The 21560-nt window shown below is 51.0% G+C and overlaps 1 protein-coding gene across 3 annotated transcripts; it reads left to right on the forward strand.

The window, feature by feature from the left end:
• Positions 1–89: 89 nt before the first annotated feature.
• IL15RA (interleukin 15 receptor subunit alpha) lies at positions 90–20893 on the forward strand. 3 transcript variants are annotated; one of them, XM_045529680.1, is made up of 7 exons: positions 96–220; positions 10727–10921; positions 12571–12669; positions 14639–14818; positions 15649–15681; positions 18825–18897; positions 20075–20893. In XM_045529680.1, exons 1-7 carry the CDS (start codon positions 133–135, stop codon positions 20175–20177), a joined length of 771 nt encoding a protein of 256 aa, XP_045385636.1. In that variant the 5' UTR covers positions 96–132; the 3' UTR covers positions 20178–20893. The 3 variants fall into 3 exon arrangements, with proteins under 3 accessions (XP_045385637.1, XP_045385638.1, XP_045385636.1); XM_045529681.1 differs by lacking the exon at positions 12571–12669 and having other exon boundaries at positions 90–220; XM_045529682.1 differs by lacking the exons at positions 12571–12669; positions 14639–14818 and having other exon boundaries at positions 90–220.
• Positions 20894–21560: the final 667 nt, after the last annotated feature.

Below are 21560 nucleotides of genomic sequence, written 5' to 3' on the forward strand. Positions count from 1 at the left end.
TAAAGCAAAAGCGAAAGCGGATGCGCCTGGCGGGCGGCCGGCCCGGGAGCAGCGCTCGCCACATCCCCCGGGCCTCGGTGTCGCACGCGAGGCGGCCCGGGGCGTGCGGCGGGCACTGCGGGGCGCGCGGCTATGCCCTGGCTGCTGCCCCGCGGCTGCCCGGCCCAGGCGCTCCCCGCGCTGCTGCTGCTGCTGCTGCTCCGGCCGCCGGCGACGTGGGGTAGGGAGCGGCGTGCGCCCGGGCGGGGCGGCGGGAGGGGGCCGGGGCGTCGCGGGTGACCGCACCGAGCGCCGCACCTCCGCGCCGGGCTGGGAGTCCGTCCCCTCGGGGACGCGGTGCGCGCCCGCTCGGGCCGGGGAGGGAGCGGGGGACACGTGCCGGGGGACACATGCGGGGAGCCGGGGCCGGGGCGGGAGAGCTCCGCAGCCTGCGCCCGGCTCAGCCACCGGAGGCAGCGTGGCGGCCGGCGCGGGCTCCCCAGCCGGGGGAGGACAGAGGCTCGGACAAGCCCGGCTTGGCAAGGGCGCGCGGACTGGAGGTGCGATGGGAGGTGCGCGCGCGCTTCTCCGAGCCCACCAGGACGCCGGTGCTCGTGTCGCGCGGCGCGTGAACTAGGAGGGTTCCTGGGAAGACCACCCCTCTGGACCCTCAGGCAAAAAAAGTTAATTATGTAAGTGGGTGGCTGGAAGGATGGGATAGGGACTGCGTCCCTGGAGAGGAAAACCGCGTAGGGCAAGTTGCATACCTGGGACGTGGAAACTCCCGATCCTCTGGCGAGCAGGAGGCTGGCAGAGGGCGCGGGACGCAGGGGCAGCCTGGAGTCCACTCTCCCAGGAAGTGGGGAAGGAAATCTGGTGATCGCTGGGTGCATTCCAGAAGGACATAGGTCGTGTAGATCTAATCTCCACAGGGAGACTCCCAGGACTTTGTCCCGGGAGCCAGAGGAAGGGGGAGAAAAGGGAGATGGGTCTGGCTGTGTCCTTGTTGGTGCTTCTTAATCTTTTTACAGTCAAGGAGCTCTTTGAGGGTCTGATGAAAGCTATGAACCCTCTCCCCAGAAAAAGTCATGAATCCACATACTTACAAAATGCACACATGAGTTTGGGCTCTCCACGGGCTCTCCACGAGAGAGGGTTAGCATGATCTCTGTGCGTTTTTAGGCAAGACCCCCCAATAATTTACATCCAGTTGGGCCAGTCTGCCCAGGACGCGGCCAGAGCCACAGTTGCTGCTGCCTGCCTTGGTCTGAACTTTCTGGATCTGTAGGGTGTCGTGAAGTTTCGTTTTCATGAGCCTGTGACGCTTGGATTTTCCCCACATCTGAGAAGCTGGGTTATGTGGGTGACCTGGTCATTTCCTCCCATCTGACTAGCCAGTGACATGCATGACCCCGGGAGGAGATGCCAGGTCCACTGCACAACGTGAAAGTGACATGCGGTTGTAGTCAGAGCCCAGCAAGGATGAGGCGTCTGCCTCACAGCTGAGGAGGAGCCAGAGGGGAGGGCTCTGAAGTTCACCAGCTACACCCAGCCTTGCTCTTTGACCGTGCAGAGGTGCCATTGGGCAGCTCCCTATGTTTATTTTCGTTATTGTTTTGCTAACAGTCTTATTGAAATATAATTGACAGACAATAAGCTGCATGTATTTGAATTGTACAAGGTGCTAAGTTTAGAGGTAAATGCATGCACCTGTGAAACCATCTTATGTAAAAGGCCTGAATTGGAGGGAAATTCACATTTTCAGCACTCTGGAGGCTTTGCCCAAACCTTTTATTTTTTATTTCAAATCAATTGTATCTAGTTATTACTGCTTTTGTGCTGCTACTGATAGCAAAAAAAAAAAAAAAAAACAGAGTGATAAAAACTTAAATGTATAAAATAAGGGATTTACTGAAATCAACCTAAATGTTTAACACTGGAGGATTTCATAAATAAAATGGAATTGCTCTCAAGTAGTATGCATCATTTTTTACTTGAAGATCCAGAATTGAATAGGAAGATAGCATGTGTCAGGCACATGTGTGCATGTATGCAGTTGTCTGCCTTTTCTTATTTTTCTGCCATAATTTGAATTATTTTTGAATAAGAGAAGTAAATAAGTAAAGCTACAAAAGAGATATCACAATAGTGATCTAGAATTTTGGACTTTTTTCCAATTCATCTTTAATTAATTATAGGTGATCTCCTTGTTTGGCAGCGTTTTCATGATAACATAAATTTTGCAAATTGCTGAAAATAAAGTTTTATAAAGCCACTACATGTAACATTTGTGCATACTGTACCAACACTTTATAATCCTTTACAACTTTTTAAATAATTCTTTATTGTTAGAGCTGTGGTGAGGCTTTTCTTACCTCCTGATTGTTGGATATTTAGTTTGTTTGAAAATGTTTGATGTATTGAACAGCACAAAGTAGGAATAACTGGAAGAAACTGAGCCATACAGAGGGAAAAAAAAACAAACAAGGAGTAACCCCTCAAGATCCAAAAAATAGCTGAAATGTTTCTGGGAATATTCTTTTTCAATCAAATCATCATTTCAACTAACTCGTTTCAGGCTACATCACGTTTGCCAAGTTGATCTTATCAAACAGTACTTAGCTCAATGAATAAATATATAAAACCCCTCAGTATATACTCTAGGAGTCACGTCAGTGTGGCTCACTGCACACGGTGGATGTGATGTGAATGCTTCTCCTTGGAAAAGCCGATTCCCTTCCGTGTAGTGGGTTTCTGTGCAGGGACAGAGCGGCATGGTGGGAAGGTCGTTCTTGTGAAGAGTGTGGAAAACAAGCTGTAGCTGGGATCCTCTTGCAGTGGTTCCGGTGAGTGAGGATGACACCCTGGGCCCAGGCAGTGTTAACACAGGAGACAGGAGGGGCCAGGTTTCCTCTTGAGTCTGGAAGGTATAGAATGTAGTTCATTCTTTTCCTTTCATTTGCTCTTCAACCTACAGCCCCTCCACTCTTGCAAGCCTCCAAAACTCATCATTCACGGGTTCAAACTGTGACGGAATTCATGCAGCACGCAAGAGGTGGGTTGGGAAGCTCAGTTGAGCCTGAGAGACAAAGAAAGGAATTGGTGAGTTTTGGATAATGATCTGGGTACAGTCTGTACTGACAGTGAGCTGCAAAAGGAAGTGTGTTGTCAGCTTGGCTGGCATTTCAGCTAGGAAAATAAGGAAGGAGAATGGATCGCTGTGAGTGCAGAGGGCTTTGTCCTTTTGGGGCATCCACTTCACAGTGAGCTTCTTGGGGACAGGAACCACATGTGGCACTCGTTAGTGTCCCACCGCCCCTGGCAGGTGGCAGGCATTGGAATGGTAGGATAGGGGAAAGGAATGTTGGAATGAATCCTCACTTAAAGGACAGGAGGGGCTTCTGAACTCTGGATATGAGACTAGGCCAAGGTTCCTTACTCATATTAGACTCTGTAAATCAACCTGGTAGATAAGGAAGTTGAATTCACAGGTTCTGGGAAGCAGGAGGAGGTGTGGCCCCACACACTATTTTGATGACTTCACATGATTGTTAGGACTTGTTGTACATGTTTTTTGGCTACTTAAGAGTTTTGAAAATCCCAGAGCCTTCAGTTTACTCTAATTTCCATTACTTCATCATTTCAGTATATGTTTTCATAAGCCACTAACTTCAGAAAAAATACCTATTGTATACCGAGTTCAGAAACATGACAGTGCCAGAGAACTATGAAGTATTTGCACTGTCTGCAAGGGGGTTATGATACCGTAAACAAGGTGACGCTTGTAGTGAACACCCAGGGAACAATGTTGTGAGAGAGTATATAGAAATTATAATTGAAGTATCAGAAGAGGTGATTAAGGCATGTGGAAGTGAAAGGTTATTGCTACAATTAGACATATTGTCTCCAGTGTAGTTCTGAGGCAATCCAGCTTTGCAAAGTGAGTAACTGGCCACCATTTGGCTGGTTGAGTTGGCTACAGTGTATCCATATCCTTTTATAGTCAAATGTCAATTGTTTGTGGGTTTCTCTTAACTTTGAGGACAGTTCCCAATGGAATGACCACTGGTAGACTTCTATCAGCAAAATGACAGAATAGATACTAAAAACCCTCCTGCTACAAAACACCCAGAAATGATGACTAATAGAGCACGAATGTCTTTTTAAATCCATGGGTGACAGAAGATAATCAACTGTTTAAAGCTATTTAAAAATAATTAACAATGTGTCGTGGGATGTATAATTTATGTAGAAGCAAAATGTATGGCAATAATAGTGCAAAGGCTAGGAAGAGAGAAATGGAAATCTATTGTTTTAGGTCTTATACTGTATGTGTAAAGTAGTATAATATCACTTGAAGGAAAACTGTAAAGATATATAATATAAGTCTTAAAGCAACCCCTAAAATTATACAACAATGGGTTATAGTTAATAAGCCAACTAAGGAGATAAAATGAAATCATAAATTAGCAAGGTCACAGAATACATGGTTGAATATACAAAAAAAAAAAATCAGTATACAGAATACTAGCAACAAACCATAGGGAACTGGAATACAAACAATACCATTTGCATTGGCATCAAAACATATTAACTCCTTAGGGATACATCTGACAAAAGAAGTACGAGGCTGCCACACTGACATTATACCACATTTTCTGAGAGAAATTACAGAAGATAAACAAATCAAGAGAGATACTGTGTTTGTGGGTATTGACAAGACTCAGTATGATTGTCAGTTTTTCCTCAAACTGATCTGTAGATTTAATGCAATGGCAATCAAAATTTGGGCAGGCTTTTTTGTTTTTGTAATTTTATAAAAATTAAGATACTGATTCTAAAATTCAGTAAAGGACCTCAAAGCGCAAACTCAGCTTTTAAAATGATACAAAGTAGGAGGACTTACACTACCTGACTTGCAGTTACTGTGAAGCTGCAGTAATCAAGACAGCATGGCACTGGTGTCAAGACAAGCAAATAGGTCAATGGCATCTAACGGCGAGCGCAGACGTAATATACGCACACACACTTGGTCCTACGCAAATACCACTGGCGGTCTACCACTGCTGGAAGATGGGAGGAAACTTTTCCCCAACAAATCCTGCTAAAGATACAAGGGAGAGGTTGGCTCCTTCCCTGCAGGGAAGGAGCAAAATAACTGAAAGCTCCAACTTCACAAGACCCGCCTGAGACTCAGGACGATGGGCAACTGTCCTTCCCCCCAGCCCCACCAGACAAGCAGGCGCCAAGTACCCAGCACGGCCGTCTGTGGACGAGGGTGGGATGGGGCAGGGGTGAGTGTGGAGAGATAACCCTCTGTGGTTTAGGCACGTAGAGGACAGAGGATGAGGGTGGATCAGAACTTTGAAGAAAACCCTCTGAGACGCAGCCATAGATAACCCCAGAAGAATTCCAAGCCGGTGGTGCTGGCAGGTAACCATAGCAACAGCAGAATCCAAGCCCATCTCCACAACTGCCTGGATTGACTCCATCCCCCACACTGTCAGCCTAGCCCAGGACATGGCCCCGTTGGAATGGGGAGTGGCGGTGACAGCCATTGGACAACAAATGCCTGGGACGGGAAATGAACAGGGGACCGCCACTCTGACAGCAGAGAAGTTTCTGGGACAGGGCTTGAACTGGAAGAACAATCTGGAATTTGAAATTTCTCCCCCACCATCCCATATCAAAGGGACAGGCACAGCCCACGCCTGAGTGGAAGGAACCCTGGTATAGGATCCTTCAGCTTCAGAGGCAAGAGCAGAGTTCACAGAATTCTAATGAGGATATGCTGGTGACATTTGGGACATTTTTCACAGGGACGTAGGTGTAGTGTCTTTTGTGAATTACTCATTGTGTCCTTTGCCTGTTTATGCCATGAGGGTTTGTGTCTTTGTGTTAATTTTATGAGAGTTCTTTACATAGTAAAAATCTCAATGCTTTGACATTTGTGGCAAATGTTTTCTTTGAGTTGATTGTCTTTTAATTCTTTCATTACATTTAACTCATTCATTGAAGTGTTTACGACATCACGTTTTTCCCTTTGTGGTTTTTGATTTTGTTATTTTGCTGAGGAAATCTTCGCCCGCCTTAAATTATTCCTGAGAGATGTCTGCTGTGTGTTCCACGAAAGGACAGGCTCATCTTCTACAGCCTTCCGCGGGGCCTTCTGTAGAGCTGGTGGGCATTCTTGGCCTTTTGGTCAAAGAGGAGACACTTGTCCCCAAGAAGGCTTGGAGGTACCATTTTAGAGTTAGGAGGGAAATGCTGAGAGATGAATAGCTAGTACTTAGGAAACTGTACCAGTACTAGGTTCTCGAAAAAAAATTAATCATGTAATTAAGCATCGAATTGTGCTGTAAAACCAAATGCAAGAGGGGAGCGGGGAGACGGAAGAATGCCTGAGGCCTGGAGCCACAAGGGTGGGAGGGCTGCGGAGAGGGGTGGCCCAGGTAGGACACGGGTGGTGGCCGTGAGGAGGGGAGAAGGAAAGGCGACGGCGGCAGGTGCGGGAACCCACGGAACACAGGAAGAGCCAAGGTGCCGGTGGTTCGCACGGCGGAGCAGGAAGGAGGAGAAAGGCTCCTTCTGCAGCCTCTGACTGTCTCGGCCCAGGGGAAGTAGGTTTCACAGCACGGACTCCGCACCATTTGACATCCCTGGGTCTCAGGCGGTTGGTGGGTGATCCTGGCTGTGACCCCGAGTTTCTCTCCCGCATTCTCGTTCCCTCCAGCCCTCGGGCAGCCTGGCGCTGAGTGTCCTTCCTTCAGATTCCAAAAGTGGCTGGTCGGTAGTGATGACAGTGATGATGGTGGTCACTCCTCACATTCGAGTCGCAGGTGACAAAGCACATGTCACACTCGGTGGCCCTGGGGGCCAGCTCCCTGTCTACTACACTGTCCCGTCTTCCACCCCTCGAGACTTCACTCTTCTATTCAAGACGCAGAGGGCACTGGTCGATGTGTGTGCAGGTGGGCCCGGTAACCTGTCAGGTCTCGTGTTCTTCAATTCTGGGTATTTATGGAGCCCAGATAAGGGCGTTGTGTCTGGCCATGGCCCCTCTCTCGGCTGTGAACTAATCTCTGTCTACCATTTGTTGGATGCAAGAGGGAGAGGCATGGGCGGAGGCTGGCCTCGTTCGCGACCGTATCTGACAGCCCCCTTGGGCTCACTTTCCCGCTGGCAATCAGAAGAGACCAGGACAGACACTCCCCCGCAAACACGGGACAGGACTGAAATGCTCTTAATCTCTGGCTGGGGTCCCTGTCACCTTACAGCCCGTGGCCTGTCCCTCCCTCCATCAGCTTCTTCCTGTCCCTCTGCCTGGAATGTTCTCTTCCTGCCCCTCCCTTCTCCGTTGGGCTAACTCTTGCCCATCCTGGTGCTTTCCCAGGGGCACCAACAATTGTACCCGAATAACAATACCTGTCATCCCCAGCAGAGCCGGGCGGGGTCCGTCTGGCTCATCCACTCCATCCTGTGCACTGGGTCCCAGGAGCGAAGCACTGCAGAACGTGCCGAATGACCAGCAGAACTTACAGCAACATCAGCCTTCAGGAAAAGGATGTTTTGTGTTGAATAAGGTGTCCTTGCAACCACAGAGAAATGGACTAGTCTTGCGAGAAACTGTATGCACAGTGTTTGGGGTGAGGAAGGGGTTCGTAGACACCTTGCCCTTCCCGGGTCTCAGAATAACTCGTGCCAGGGGCCGTCGGTCCTCTGGAGGCCGAGAGCTGGTCTGTGAGCTCACAGGATCTCTCCCGGCCCAAGATGACAGCGTTAAAGAACAGGCTCTGATGAGGAAGCACCCGGTCGACACCCTCCTACCAAGTAAAATCCAGTCTTTCTCTCGCTTGCTTCCCTGGGGACCTCACGTCTCCCTTATTCTCTGGAGTCACTGCTCAGCGGCCCGGTGGAGACTGTCAGCCACCAATGATGTCACAGCACCCAGAGAAGTCCAAAGGCCCAAGGTCGATTCGGGCTGCCTCAGAAGGAAGAAACATTTTATCACAGAGCAGAGTCTCATATTAATGTTGTTGTGGGACTTTCCGGTCTGCTGCCAGATGTTTCTGGAGTTGGTTGGAGTTGCTTTTTGTGGTCATACCTCTCACCCCAGCCAGCGCTCCATCCCTAAGTACTTCCCGGCCGTGTTAACATCTGAGAGAGCACCGCAGATGCAGGTGTGAGATTTGGGTAGCATGGCGCTAAGCCTGCGGTGCCCGCGGGATGAACACGTACACACATGCACACACACCCAGGGACGTACGTTTCTGAAACAGAAGGGGGAGGGAAATTAGATCCAGTTAAAAATGATTAGGATACAGATTCAGATGAGCATATCAAGAACCCACACAAAAAATCCTCATGGATGGAACCAGTACCACCACCTGAAAAGGCTATGTACATGTTGTTATTAAGAACTTTAAAAGAAATTTTAAATGAGTGCTAAAAAGTCACTTGCCATGAGCCTGCACCTGTAAATTCCATAGAGCAGAAATTCTCAAAATGCAATTCCTAGACCAGTGGCGTTGATACAAGAAGGTGGACCCCAAAGCTGGGGTCCGTTCGAAGACTAAGTGGGTTCTTGGCTTCCAGCAGGAGAGAATTCCAGGGCGAGCCGACAGAGTGAAGCAGAAGTGAGTTTATTGAAGTAAGGAAAGGAACAAGAGGAGGCTGCCCCACAGATAGGCCAGCAGCTGTCTCTCAGAGAGACAGACAGTAGCGCCCTGTGAGTTTCCGGGGTCTTATTTTATACCTTCTACTTAATTTTATCTTAAGGAGAGGGAGGATTATTCATAAGATTTCTGGGAAAGGGGTGGGCAGTTCCCAGAACTGAGGGGTCCTCCTCTTTCTGGACCACGTAGGGAAACTGAAAGCATTCAGCACAATGTCCATGCTGGGCTGGAAGGGGTCCCCGCTGGGTCTCGCTTCCTCCGTGTCACGTGCCCACCCAGACTGCCTGCCCCACGGACTTTGGGCTCTGGCACCAGGCACAGAAAGAACAGCTCCTACTGACCCTGCAACCAGCTGCCAGCTGCGGGGGGCCCTCTGCTGCTCTCAGATTCTCGGGGTCAGAGTCCTGAACGATGCACAGCTGCAAAGTGTCTTCCCACAAATCGGTGGCCAGTTACGACGGGAAAAACGGTAACAGCTGGCAAACACCACCTTGGCCAGGTGATCAAAGTTAGCATCACCGATCTTGGGACAAACGGACGCCATGTGTCTCCTGACACAATTCGACGAGCAGGACACCCCGTCACATCTGTGGAATTCCTGCCAGAAACAGATGTAATATATGAAGAAGAGTAGCATAAACCCGTGTGCAGACCAGCTTAAGAAACAGAATATTAAAAAAACTATCAAAACCATTTTAAATAGGTACCCTATTAAATTGCACCCTTAAAAATCTGAAGTAGGAAAAGACACTTGGTGAAAAGGTATCCATTCTCTCGGCTGCCCCGGCCCCAGGGCTGTGGGCGGCTTGTGTCTCCTTTCAGAGATTTATGCAGAGACAAAAAAATTACGTATACGTAGGGTGTTTCCTTTTTCCGCAGACAGTAGCATATAACACACAGTGTTCTGTTCCTTTTCTTTTTAACTTAACACTGTATCCTGGAGGTCTCTCCACTTCAGTGCACCAAGAGCTCTCTTAGTCTGTTGTGAAAAGCTAAGTCATCCTTCGCTGTGCGGCTGTGCTGTGATTGACTTAATTAGTCTCCTCCTGATGATGGGCAAGGTTATTTACAGACACCAGCTATTGTAATCGATAGCTGTGTGTGCACTCTCTGCACGAATAGGCCGGTATATCTGTAAGATACATTCTTAGAGGTGGAATTGCTGGGTGGAAGGGCACATTGTAACAGCGATCCCTACCTATGCGGATGTATCTGTGAGATAAATTGCCAGAAATAGACGTGTGGGGTCAGAAAGCATGTTCATCTGTAGTCTTTAGAGAGATCGTAAATATAGCTCACTGGGGCTGTATAAGCAATATGAAAGTGCCTTTTTGACCTACAAGGAATATTGCTCAACGCTCAGTTCTTTTCCAACTTGGCAGCTGAAAGGGCTGTCTCAGGTAGCTTTAGTTTGCATTTCTTCCATTGTGAATGAGATTGAGCATCGTTTCCTACATTTAAGAGCCATCTCTATTTCCTTTTCTGTGACCTGCCTGTGTGCACCTTTTTCTGGTTTTCCCATGGGATTTGGTGGTCGTTTCATTGATTTTCGAGAGCTTTTAACATATGAGAGGAATTTGCCCTATATGGTATGGGATGCTGTTTATTTTTCACTGGATCTTTCTGGGCCATGGGCTCCCTTCCTGAACGTCTTCCACACGCTTGGCACTTGGGGCTTGGGATGCTAAGGGGCCCCTGGGAGGAGCCGGCCCCAGTCCTAACGTTGCTGACCGCTCCCTGCACACCCCCAGAAAACGCCTGTTCACAGCGGCAGTCATTTGATCCCTCCCCTCCCTCCACTTTTTTTTTTTTTTTTTGAGACAGAGTCTCGCTCTGTTGCCCGGGATAGAGTGAGTTCCGTGGCATCAGCCTAGCTCACAGCAACCTCAAACTCCTGGGCTTCAGCGATCCTCCTGCCTCAGCCTCCCGAGTAGCTGGGACTACAGGCATGCGCCACCATGCCCGGCTAATTTTTTCTATATATATTTTTAGTTGGCCAGATAATTTCTTTCTATTTTTAGTAGAGACGGGGTCTTGCTCTTGCTCAGGCTGTCCTCCCTCCACTTTTGCAGGCATCACCTGTCCTACCCCCACGTCTGTGCAACATGCAGACATCCGTGTCAAGAGCTACAGTGTGAACTCCAGGGAGCGGTATGTGTGTATCTCAGGTTTCAAGCGCAGAGCCGGCACGTCCAGCCTGACCGAGTGCGTGTTGAACAAGACCACCAACACCGCCCATTGGACGACTCCCAATCTTGAGTGCATCAGTAAGTAGCCAGCCCCTCCCTGCGCCCACCCCTGCCAGGGCTGCAGGGACGGCACAGCCGGGCTTGGGGGCCCCAGAGATCTGTACAGAGGTCCAAGGCCAGATACACCAGTGGGCCCCTAAACAACACCTGCTGGTGTTGGAAATACGTGTGTTAGTGTCCCACAGTTCTGGGCTCACATCCTGGCTCTGCCAGCTACATCCTCGAGGCCTTGGGCAAGGCCCTTCCTTGACCTCTTGGAACTCTGGTTCGTCATCTAGAAAATGGTCTTGATGCCAACACTGTGGGCTGGGGGAGGATTAAGTGAAGCCTGGTAAACATTAACCATTATTACCATCGATGCTTAGTTTTGAGATTATGGTGACAAGACAGACGAGGCAGCATAGTGAGACCCCATCTCTGTAAAAATAAAATGAAATAAAATAACTGGGCGTGGTGGCACGCACCTGTAGTCCCAGTCACTTGGGAGGCTGAGACAGGGGGATGGCTTGAGCCCGGGATTCAAGGCTGCAGTGAGCTATGATCGCACCACTGCACTCCAGCCTGGGTGACAGAGTGAGACCCTGTCTCAAAAAAAAAATTATGGTAACAGGAGGATTTGGCTAGGACCAGAGTGTGTGCTCGAGGGCATGCCTGCGTCCCAGAGAGCTTTCCGGCTTCCTCGCCGGGAGGCAGATGCAGGCACGCTGTGTGGTGTCCGGCAAGGAGGAGGGCGGCAGCAAGAATTGACTCTTCTATTTAACCCTCTGCAGCCGGATAAACATCCCAGAGGAAGCCAAACACTGTCAGGGTCAGGGCCATTCAGTGCAGTTTCCAGGAACCCTCAAGCCCTCTCCTGCTCCCCTCTTCCTTCCTCTAGAAAAATAAAGATTAACCCACAGTCATCATCTGCCCACTGCCCGGGGGCTGAGCCACGGCACACTCGCCCCCTCCAGCTGTCAGCTCCCCCTTGTCCCTGTCCTGCTCCCTGGATGGGTCACACAGACCCAGAGGGGAGGCAGGGAGGAAGCCCTCCCACTTGGGCTGGGGACGCAGCGCCCAGGCGTGGGGGTAAGTGAAGGGGGAGTTGGCGCGGCCGCGCGCAGCATCCGTGGGAGCCGGGGGTGTCTCCCTGCACCCAGGCCTGGGACTCACTCCACTGCAGGGACAGCTATGTCTCCTCAAAGCTCTGCGGGCTGCAGGCTCTGAATAGGGCCAGGAGGGAGGAGGAATCTTCAGGTTTCCTCTAGTCCTAAGGCTGCCCCCACCTTCTGACCACTGCAAACTCCCTTCATTTTTTTCCCCAACCTCTTGTGCTTTGAGAGATTTTTTTTCTGCTAAACATGCAGAATCTATTGAGTAATCATTCACCTTTCCATGAGAAACCAGTATTATAAAATTGGGTTGATATCATTTCAGCTAAAAACAAAAGAAATTTGATGTTTAACTTGCATGGTCTTTTTGGAAACGCTAGAAAAATAGTTTGCAGTCTGCCTTGGCATTCAGGCTGGGAAACATTCATCGTTCATTTCCCACACTTCCAACCTGTCCTTGGAAGCCGAGTCTCTGCGCTGTAGATGTCTTGACGTGTTCTATGTGTGTCCAGTTCTGAAGCCACTCCGGGTTCCACGCTTAGGGTGGTAAATGCCGTGTGGTTATCCTCTCTCTAGGAGACCCCTCCCTGACTCACCAAAGGCCAGTGCCGTTCTCCACAGCAACAACGGCAAGGGTGACCCCACAGCCAGAGAGCCCCTCCCCTTCTGGAAAAGGTAGGAATGTTGGAAACTTTCTGAGGACTCCTATTCGAATCCTCCCACCACCCGGGCCATCCCCCCGCAATCCCGCAGCTTCACAGACCACCGCCCATGTGCCACTGTGGGGTTAGGCAGTAGCACAAACATTTTTATTAAAGTCAAGGATCAGAATTTCCAGTGGCTTAATTTTCTTTTTGAAATCAAAGTTGCGTGATATCCAGGCTGCATATGTACAGGACGAATAGTGGTTTGATGTGTCAGGTCATATTTAGCTGTAGGCTCTTATGCTATTCAAGAACCAGAGTGGTCTGAGCTTTGACCTGACTTGCGTATTAGCCCACCACAGTTTCACTGGTGCTGGCAGAAAAGACGACACTGCCAGGCGGGAGACCAGCAAGCAAGAGCTTCTGCATGTTTGCAGCGTTTCCCTCGTCCCCTCGACAGATACCCGTCGCTCAGCGGGCTGCACTGCGGGAGAGGGAGCCCAGGCTCCGGGAACCCGGGTGTTTTATCCTGGGCAGTAAACACGCCTGCTCTTTGCTGCAGAGGAGACGTTGTCTCCCTTCCAAGGCACCTGCTATAGAAGCATCCAGAGAAATGCTGGACCTCACATTCCCTAAAGCCCTCAGCCCCTCTGCAAGATGTGCAGAATGTGAGAGGCCCGTGCGGAGTTGTCCCCAAGTCCCACACACTAGCAAATTCGTGGTGACTGCCCTGTCCTAGAAGCATCATATGCCACTGCCGATGATCTGTAGTTTGACAGTCTTGGGTAATCTTCCAGCCTGATTTTCTCAGCACTTTCTCAATGTTAAGAAAATTTGAAATGTGGGATGCTAACTATCCTGAGATAACATGCCCTGCATCCCATGATACTTTGTTCCATGTTTAGCTTTCAGTTTCATGCCACGTCACCCGGTCCGTGGCTCTCCCTGGCCTGGGTCTCCTCCAGCCCTCTAGGCACAGGCATCATTCTGCCAGTGCAGCCCCCTATCCGGAGCGTCAGTTCTTGGTCTGGGATGTGCACTGACATCAGTGTGGACATCCAGCTGGCCTGGGGGGCTGGCTGGGAATCGGGGGCTCTCACAGCCCCCCAGGTGGCTCTAAGGTGGCTGAGGACTGCACTTGAGGGGGGAAGGAGAGGCTGAGCAGAGGTGTCCCCTAGAGAGTGAGCTGCCTCCCTGCAGACGGGGGAAGAGGAGGGTGCTGGCTCCATTTAAACCTGGGGCAATGCCCACATTGGCCACACCCGCCACACCCAGCTCACCCAACAGATGGGAACCATTGGGCAGACTCTCCCAGCCCCACCTCTGTGTCCTGAATGCGTGGTCAGGTGTCCAGCACTGAGACAAAGCTGCTGTCAAGAGCTCAGGCGCGAGACAGCAGGGGCTGCCACGACCACGTGACACTCTGTCTGACCTCACGTTCCCTAAATTCTGTGTCTGCCACAATACAAACAAGACCCATTTCTCGTGGAAAGAGAATCGAGAACGGTTGTGCCACAGCTTACAGTCCAGGGGCGGCCACCTGCCAGGGAGGGACGAGGAAGACACAGCAGCCCTTCCTGAGACTGGAGCTAAGTCAGGGGACTGTCCTCAAATACACCCCATCTCAGGTTTCAAAAATGCGCCAACATGTAAAATACAGACAGCACCCCGGCCGTGGCTGGCAGACGCAGCTCCCTGCGTGATCCGGGCTGAGTCGTTCGTGTTTGACGTGCCTTCTCCAGTAAACAAGCCCGAGCTACTCAGATCTCTGGGGTCTTCTCTTCACATGTGCCCCGAGAATCCCGTGTTCCCTGGGGTCATCGCCAGTGCCGTGGCCTCTCCAGGTGGACGGATACGTCCCTCTCATGAGGAAGCAGCTTGCTGGAGAGGGCTGGCCAGGGTGGGCTCCCCGGAGCTGCTCCTCAGTGTCCCCTGCAGGAGCTGAGCAGGGACAAGTCTAAATATTCATGTTCTCCCCATCTTGGAATTTCCTACCGCAGCTTCATCTCCCAGGCCAGACACCACCGTGGCCACAGAGACAGCTATGGCACCGCGCCGCCCCTCCAATCCACCCTCCGCAGGACCCACAGCCCCGGGCAGGCGGGAGTCCGCCCAGGCCCCCTCTCGGACCACAGCCAGGACCTGGGAAGGCACGTCTTCCGCCTCCCTCCAGCCGCCAGGTCAGCGCTCGCTCCGCACCAGGGGAGGCCGGGCCGCAGGTGCTGCTTCTGGGATCTGGGCTGAGCTCTGGCACCAGACGACTGCACAGCTTTATGGTGCCAACCCCACGCTGGGGCTGACCTTGCCCCCGCCTCCTGGCCTGGCTTGGTCCAGCGGGGATAGCTAGAACGCAAAGCCCACTCCCCAGAGGTGACTCGGCAGCCTTCTGCCTATGCCAAGACCCTGAGCCGCATCTGCTCCCTCCCATGGTGGCAGTGAACAGAAGCTCCCTGCAGCCTGGAGCCGAGATCCGGGGGCAGAGAAGCTGTTGTCATCTGGACCTTCTCTAGGGCATATGGGAATCTGGTTTTTTTTAGAAACATAGTGTCACTCTGTCGCCCAGGCTAGAGTGCAGTGGCATCATTGTAGCCCACTGTGACCTCAAACTCCCGGGCTCAAGTGGTCCTCTTGCCTCAGCCTCCTGAGTAGCTGGGACTACAGCCATGCACCACCATGCCCGGCTAATTTTTCTATTTTTAGTGGAGATGGGGTCTTGCTCTTGCTCAGGCTGGTCTCAAACTCCTGGCCTCAAGCGATCCTCCCACCTGGGCCTCCCAGAGTGCTGGGATTACACGTGTGAGCCACCCTGCCACCCCGATTCTTAAGTGTGGCCCAGATCCTCAGTGAGTCACCTGCCTGTTCTTTGCTAAGACGAGTGTGCTTATGCCAGCTGCCAATGTCCCACGGTGCCGAGATGGGAACCAAGTTGTCCACGTTTCTCTGTCTTCATGAGAAACTGTGCCTTTGGGACCCAGCCGTGACCCAGCTCACTGTCCTCTCTCCTCTGCAGGTGCTAATCCCTTCAGCTCCAGAGATGTCACCGGTAAGTATTTCCCTTGGTCCAGCGTGTTTGTGATCAGTGTGACCTCTGTCCCCGGATTTAATTCAACAGGAAACGGTAAATAGTAGCTGCTCACATACGGCACGCGTGAGCCAATGATTAAGTGAATGGGAAGGCTCGAATGTTTTAATAAATATTTAAGAAATGTAGTTCATAGTTTCATCGCCGTTAATATCTCCTGGCTCACTTGGCAGCCCTTTCTATCGATAACTTTATACAATTATTCCAATATCTGATCTCTCATCCCTGTCCTTGAAGACTCCTGGTTGTAGAATAAGAGGTCAGGATGCAGCATTTGCACCACCATGCTCGTGTGCTACCCCAGGAGGGAGGAGTTTGTTGTTCAGAACGGTACCACGCCCCTAGCCTTCCGTCTCTGAGATAAACTTACTGCAGTCGACGTGCTCAGCCTTTGACGGGAGCTACCACTACGGCGCATCCGCCAGCCGTCATTGCACGTACACTGGGTTCCCGTTCTGTGCCAGGTGTGGTCCTGAGCTGATAAGAAACGAGTGTCGGTCATTAAAATGCAAATGTCACTTTAAATTTACTTCAACGTGTGGAACGGTAAAGGCTTACTTGGATCCAGTGAGTACTTAGTGAGTATCTACTCCAAACCCAGCACTGCCGACGTGCTTCACGCGATAAGAATTCGTGCTTCACGCGATAAGAATTAGGAAAGAAACCACTGCCCGGGGTGATGAGTGGGCACTTTCCCGTCAAGACCGCCTTGGCCACAAGCACTCCGGTCACATCCTGCCGGAGCTATGACCCTGGTTGGCCGGGGTAGTGCTAAGGGGTGACTGTTCTCTGCACATTCCCCAGAGGACACTTTCGTCATCTCTGCCACACACTGGCCACTGGCTGTCCCCGCTGCCCTCTCGGTGCCGGACCTGTCTGCCCTGCAGGCTGAGCGGGGCAGCCCTGGCCTCCCTGGCCTCCCTCAGGGAATAATCGATCCCCCCCAACCTTCCTCCCCTCTCCTCATCTCACCAAATCTCTTCCTCTGCTTTTCCTCTAATCTGCACACCCGCAAGAAACACAAAAGGGTGCAGAACTGGGCAGGACCTTTTAATTCACGGTCTGGTGACTCTGGTTTCAATTCCTTTCTAAATTTGCGGGGTATGGTTGAGAGAGGCCAGGGGCCTGGAGGTGAAGGCTCTGAATGCAACTGTTTTGCCCTTGACAGAGGAGCCAGCCCTCTTCCCTCTCCAGTTTGACTCTGCAGATTTTATTCTTATTTAAAAAGAAACAGGAAGCAGCGTTGTGAAAGGAGAACCACGGTTTACAGAAACTTGCCTTTTCCTGCCAGGCCCTCCAGCCGATGTCTCCACGTGGTTTACCGTAGGGTACATCTCTGCTGGGAAAAAATGCTTTTCTTAGTCCTATGATCATGAGTGTTAGGTCTGAAGACAATATTTTTCATTAATTTCTCATGTTTTCTGTTACTTCTCTGGTAACAACTTTGCTTATTTTTGTTTACTTATCTACAAGTTGTTATGTTTTGCTTTGTTTCTATTTTATTATTTCTCCTAATTACAGTGTGATTGCAAAACTATGAGGAAAAAACCAGAAACATTTTTTAAATTGAAAATAAAGATTATCTTCATGTATTCTATAGAGACACACACTGTTCTATACCATAATAGGCAGAGGAAGAGAATTGGTGAGATTGAGAAGAGGGGAGGAAGGGGAGGGAGGAAAGTGAAAGTAATAATATATATATTTCTTAAAAAGAAAATAAAGATTATCTATCATCACACCACTACTTAACACTTTGCTATATATTCCTCTAGACTTTTCTGTGCATGTGGCCATGCACACAGTTTCTTGGAGATTATTTTGGGTTCGTTTGTATCTCAACCACCTTTTTCCACCTGCAATATTGTAGACTTCTTTCCACGTTAATAAATGTAGATCTCTTTCATAATTTTTAATAGTTGAATAGTATCCCATTGTATGGATATATACCACATTTTATTTAACTGATTTGATAAGAGATTTAGATTAACATCCTGAAAATTATCGTAAACAATACTTGAGTGGATACCCCTGTATATATTTCTCTATTCCATGGGAATAAATTCCTGGTGGAATTGGAGGGTCAAAGGGCATGGGCTTTTGTTACGTGTTGCAAACTGCCCTTGGGAGAGGCGGCACCAATCCACGCCCCCACCCCCCCACCTCCTCCTCGCACCCAGCTGTTTCCAGCAGCTTGTGTTGGAAGGCCGAGCCCGGGGACATTTATCCTGGTGTATGTATGAGGCGTGGACTGGCAGTCGTGCAGGTGAAGGTCCCCAAAGCCCACGGCCCATGAGACGTGTGTGGCCCGTGGTCCTCAGGGAAGCTGCTGCCGCTCCGGATGTCAGCGCTGTCGTCTTGCACGTAAGGCAGCCGGGTGATTTTTTCAGGGAGGTTTCACAGTAGGCAAATTGGCCAAAGCTGCAAGCGCTTTTAACAGCAGTTCTGTTCCCCTGCCCTGGGGCTAAGCCCCCTTGCTCACAGGTGTCTTCCTGTCCCGTCTGACACATCTCAGGTGTGGCCAGCAGGGCCCCAGTGCTCCAGGCCGCTTCTTTCAACAGGGTCAGAACAGTCCTAGCTCCTTACCTTCCGCTCCTCTTGTCTGCAACGCCTCTCTCAGAACACCTTTTCTGCTCTTCCTCTGCCATAAAATGTTGCAAATAAAAAGAATTGATGGTGAAACTGGAAAGAAATGGCACTGCATGCTACTGTTTCTGTATCTGTGACGTTGGAGAAAAGGGGGACACTGTGCCGGGGACAGTGCAGGAGGAGCGTGTCCTTGCCTGTCTCCTCCCTCCTCCTCCGCAGCCCCTCACCCCGGCTGTGACTGTCAGGCTCTTGCTGTCCCCTCCTGACCTGCCCAGCCCCTGCTCCGTCACTCCAGGCCCTTTGCCCGGTAGGGTGAGGACGAGGAGCAGGTGAGGGGTGACCTGGGTGGGGACGGTTGTGGCTGGAACTGTCGGCAGGAAAGGGGGCGCATATTTTTGCCCAGACGTAGGACAGAGGGAGTAGCGTGGCCTCCAGGACACCCAGTGTGAAGGATTTTCCGGTTCGCAGGGGGGAGCGTGCTCCTGGGACTCTCCGTGTGCTCTGTTCTCTTGCAGTGACCATCTCCTCCTCCGCCGTTGTGCTGTGTGTGCTGGGCGTGGCCCTGCTGGCCTGTTGCCTCAAATCAAGGTGAGTAGCACGGGAGACTCACGCTGGCCAGATCCGTCCTTCCCTGCGGGGAAAGAGCCACATCGTGATGATCCCGATGCCCCCTCGGGAAGGATCCCTTTCCTGGCGGTGGACTCTCATGCACCCCTTCCGTATGGGCTGAGCGGGGCTGGGCCGGCCTGGAGCCCCTCCCTGCCCGTCCCCGCCGCAGAGCCGTCAGCAACGGGGCAGCAAGAGCCGGACTCACGATCCCAAGGTCCGGTCCACCAAGGGCCAGTTCAGAAGGAAAGAAGGCGCCAAATGGCCACGTCAATGAATGTGCGATTGCATCTGTTCTCCCTGTGATATAGTCATGAATATTCTTCTTAAACATACTCATTAAATATGGATATGCTTTCTTAGAAATATACTCATTCGTGGCAGCCTTAATTTTGTATTTCCAGTCATTGAAATTCTGCATCTCAGCAGTGGGGCCAAGATTGTTTCTGCCACTGGCTGACATTTTAGTTTTTATTTTTTAAATGTTTTACATTTTAGGCATTTTCATCATTCTTTGATTAAAACCCAAAGTGGCATATTAGCTTTAATTTTATATTCCTATCAATTCAGAACGCCAGGCTAGAGTGCAGTGGCGTCATCACAGCTCACTGCAGACTCAAACTCCTGGGCTCAAGTGATCCTCCTGCCTCAGCCTCTCCAGCAGCTGAGACTACAGGTGCCATCATGCCTGGCTAATTTTTCTATTTTTAGTAGAGATGGGGTCTCGCTCTTGCTCAGGCTGGTCTTGAACTCCTGAGCTCATTTGATCTTCCCACCTCGGCCTCCCAGAGTGCTGGGATTACAGGCCTGAGCCACCACGCCTGGCCTTACTCTTTTTTTATTCCTGCCATTGGAGTGTGTTTGTGGCAGAGGGTAGGCAAAGCTGAGGCGGGGTGGGTTGTTGCAGCAGCATGGGTAAATCTTTGGTGGACGATGAAGTTGAAAATACCCAAACAGGATTTAAAGTACTCTGTAAATGTAGGCGGTGTAGGCTCTCTCCACGTCTGAAGACTGAGCATTTCATGACTCTCGCGGGCAGGGCCTCTGTCGGCTAACATCATCCACCCAGTGCTGTGCGTACGCGTTTGATAGGAAGTATCTGCTGATTTGAGGGCAACCCTCTCCTCTTTTCAAAACCTGTGAATCATCTACTTTGCAGGCAAACTTCCCGGCCGAACAATGTTGAGATGGAAACCATGGAAGCTCAGCCGATGACCAGCAACAGAGAGGAAGACACGGAAACCGGCCCACACCACCTCTGAATCCCGGGCGAGACCAGCCCGGCCACACCTGCAGGGAAGAGCCACTCCGCTTTAGCTGCAGAGGACTGAGGAGACTCGCAGGGCGGTGGGCACAGGAGCAAGCCCACCAGGATAACCAAACGCCCCTGGTGTGCTCCCACCAACTGTGCCTGGCCCGCATGTCCCCAGGATGAGCCAGAAGGTTCTCCAGCGTGGGGATGGATGCCACCCGCCCGCCTACCCACCTGCCCACCACAGGGGCCGGCTTCCCCAAGTCTGAGCAGCTGAAGCCCCCCCCCCCCCCCGCCCCGGGAGAGGCCGAAGGATTCTGGGCAGGGCATTTATTTCACTGGAACACGTATTCAGGACAGCTCATTAGCTTGGCTGTGTGTTCCAGCCCTCATCCCGACTTGCAGTTTACAGAGAAGAGTAAAAAACTTAGGCTCTCAGCTACGAGGCTCCTCCCGGCTTGGGAGGCGTCTACAGGGGAGACTCCAGCGTTCAAGCTCCCACGACACTGTGTGCTGCCCCAGTGTGCCCACGGGGGGCCCAGAGAGGAGGAAGCGACACTGGGCCTGGTGAATCCTCTTGATTGAAGGGTCAGAAAGCACAAAACAGAACTCACTGACACTTTTATGTATGTGCAATTATATTTATACTTGTCTGTTGTATCTACATAGTGTGTATGATTTGCATTTTGAGATTGTGCCTTGTAAAAATAAAATATCTATTTTCAATATTTAAGAAATGCACTGAGAGAATCACCAAGGAGAAATGTTCCACAAAGGAATAAAGAGGAGAAAGAACGGGGAGGCAGAGTCCGGAGGGACCGGGCTCAGGTTTTCTTCCTGCAGGATCACGGTTTGGGGGAATGTCCGACCGTCTCCGTGTGAGAAGCAACGTGATCTGTTCTACGCCGTGGCGAGTTTTGGCCCAGCTATGCTTGGTGCACACACTGTCTCTTCCCTGCCTCTGCGCTCTTCTCTTTTTCTTTCTTTGCTGTTTTTGACATTTATTTCTAAAACCCGAGGCCTAATGCTGCCTCCTCAGTTTATCGATGAGAAAGTTGAAACCTGGAGAAGTTGACCTGCCCACAGCCACGCAGCCCAGTCAATGCAGAGTTGGATCAGAACTCGGGGCACAGGCAGGGGTAGGAGGGGAGCCATCCTGACTGTGCCCAACTGCCCCTCGTGCAGCTGGGGGCAGGGGAGCCCCTGCAAGCACCTGGGAGAGGGGGGCACAGGCACAGCGCCCAATTCCCGTGCTGCCCGACGCTCTCAAAGTGCCATTTCTCACTGTCTCTGCCTGTCGTCAATTTAGATGGTCTCATCAAAACCACAGGAAGCTGCTTGGGCTTCCTCAGAGCATGGTGGTCTTAGGCTGCCAGAGTGACTGACAGAGAGT

The sequence above is a fragment of the Lemur catta genome, chromosome 18, assembly GCF_020740605.2.
Source record: "Lemur catta isolate mLemCat1 chromosome 18, mLemCat1.pri, whole genome shotgun sequence".
Classification (NCBI taxonomy): Eukaryota; Metazoa; Chordata; class Mammalia; order Primates; family Lemuridae; genus Lemur; species Lemur catta.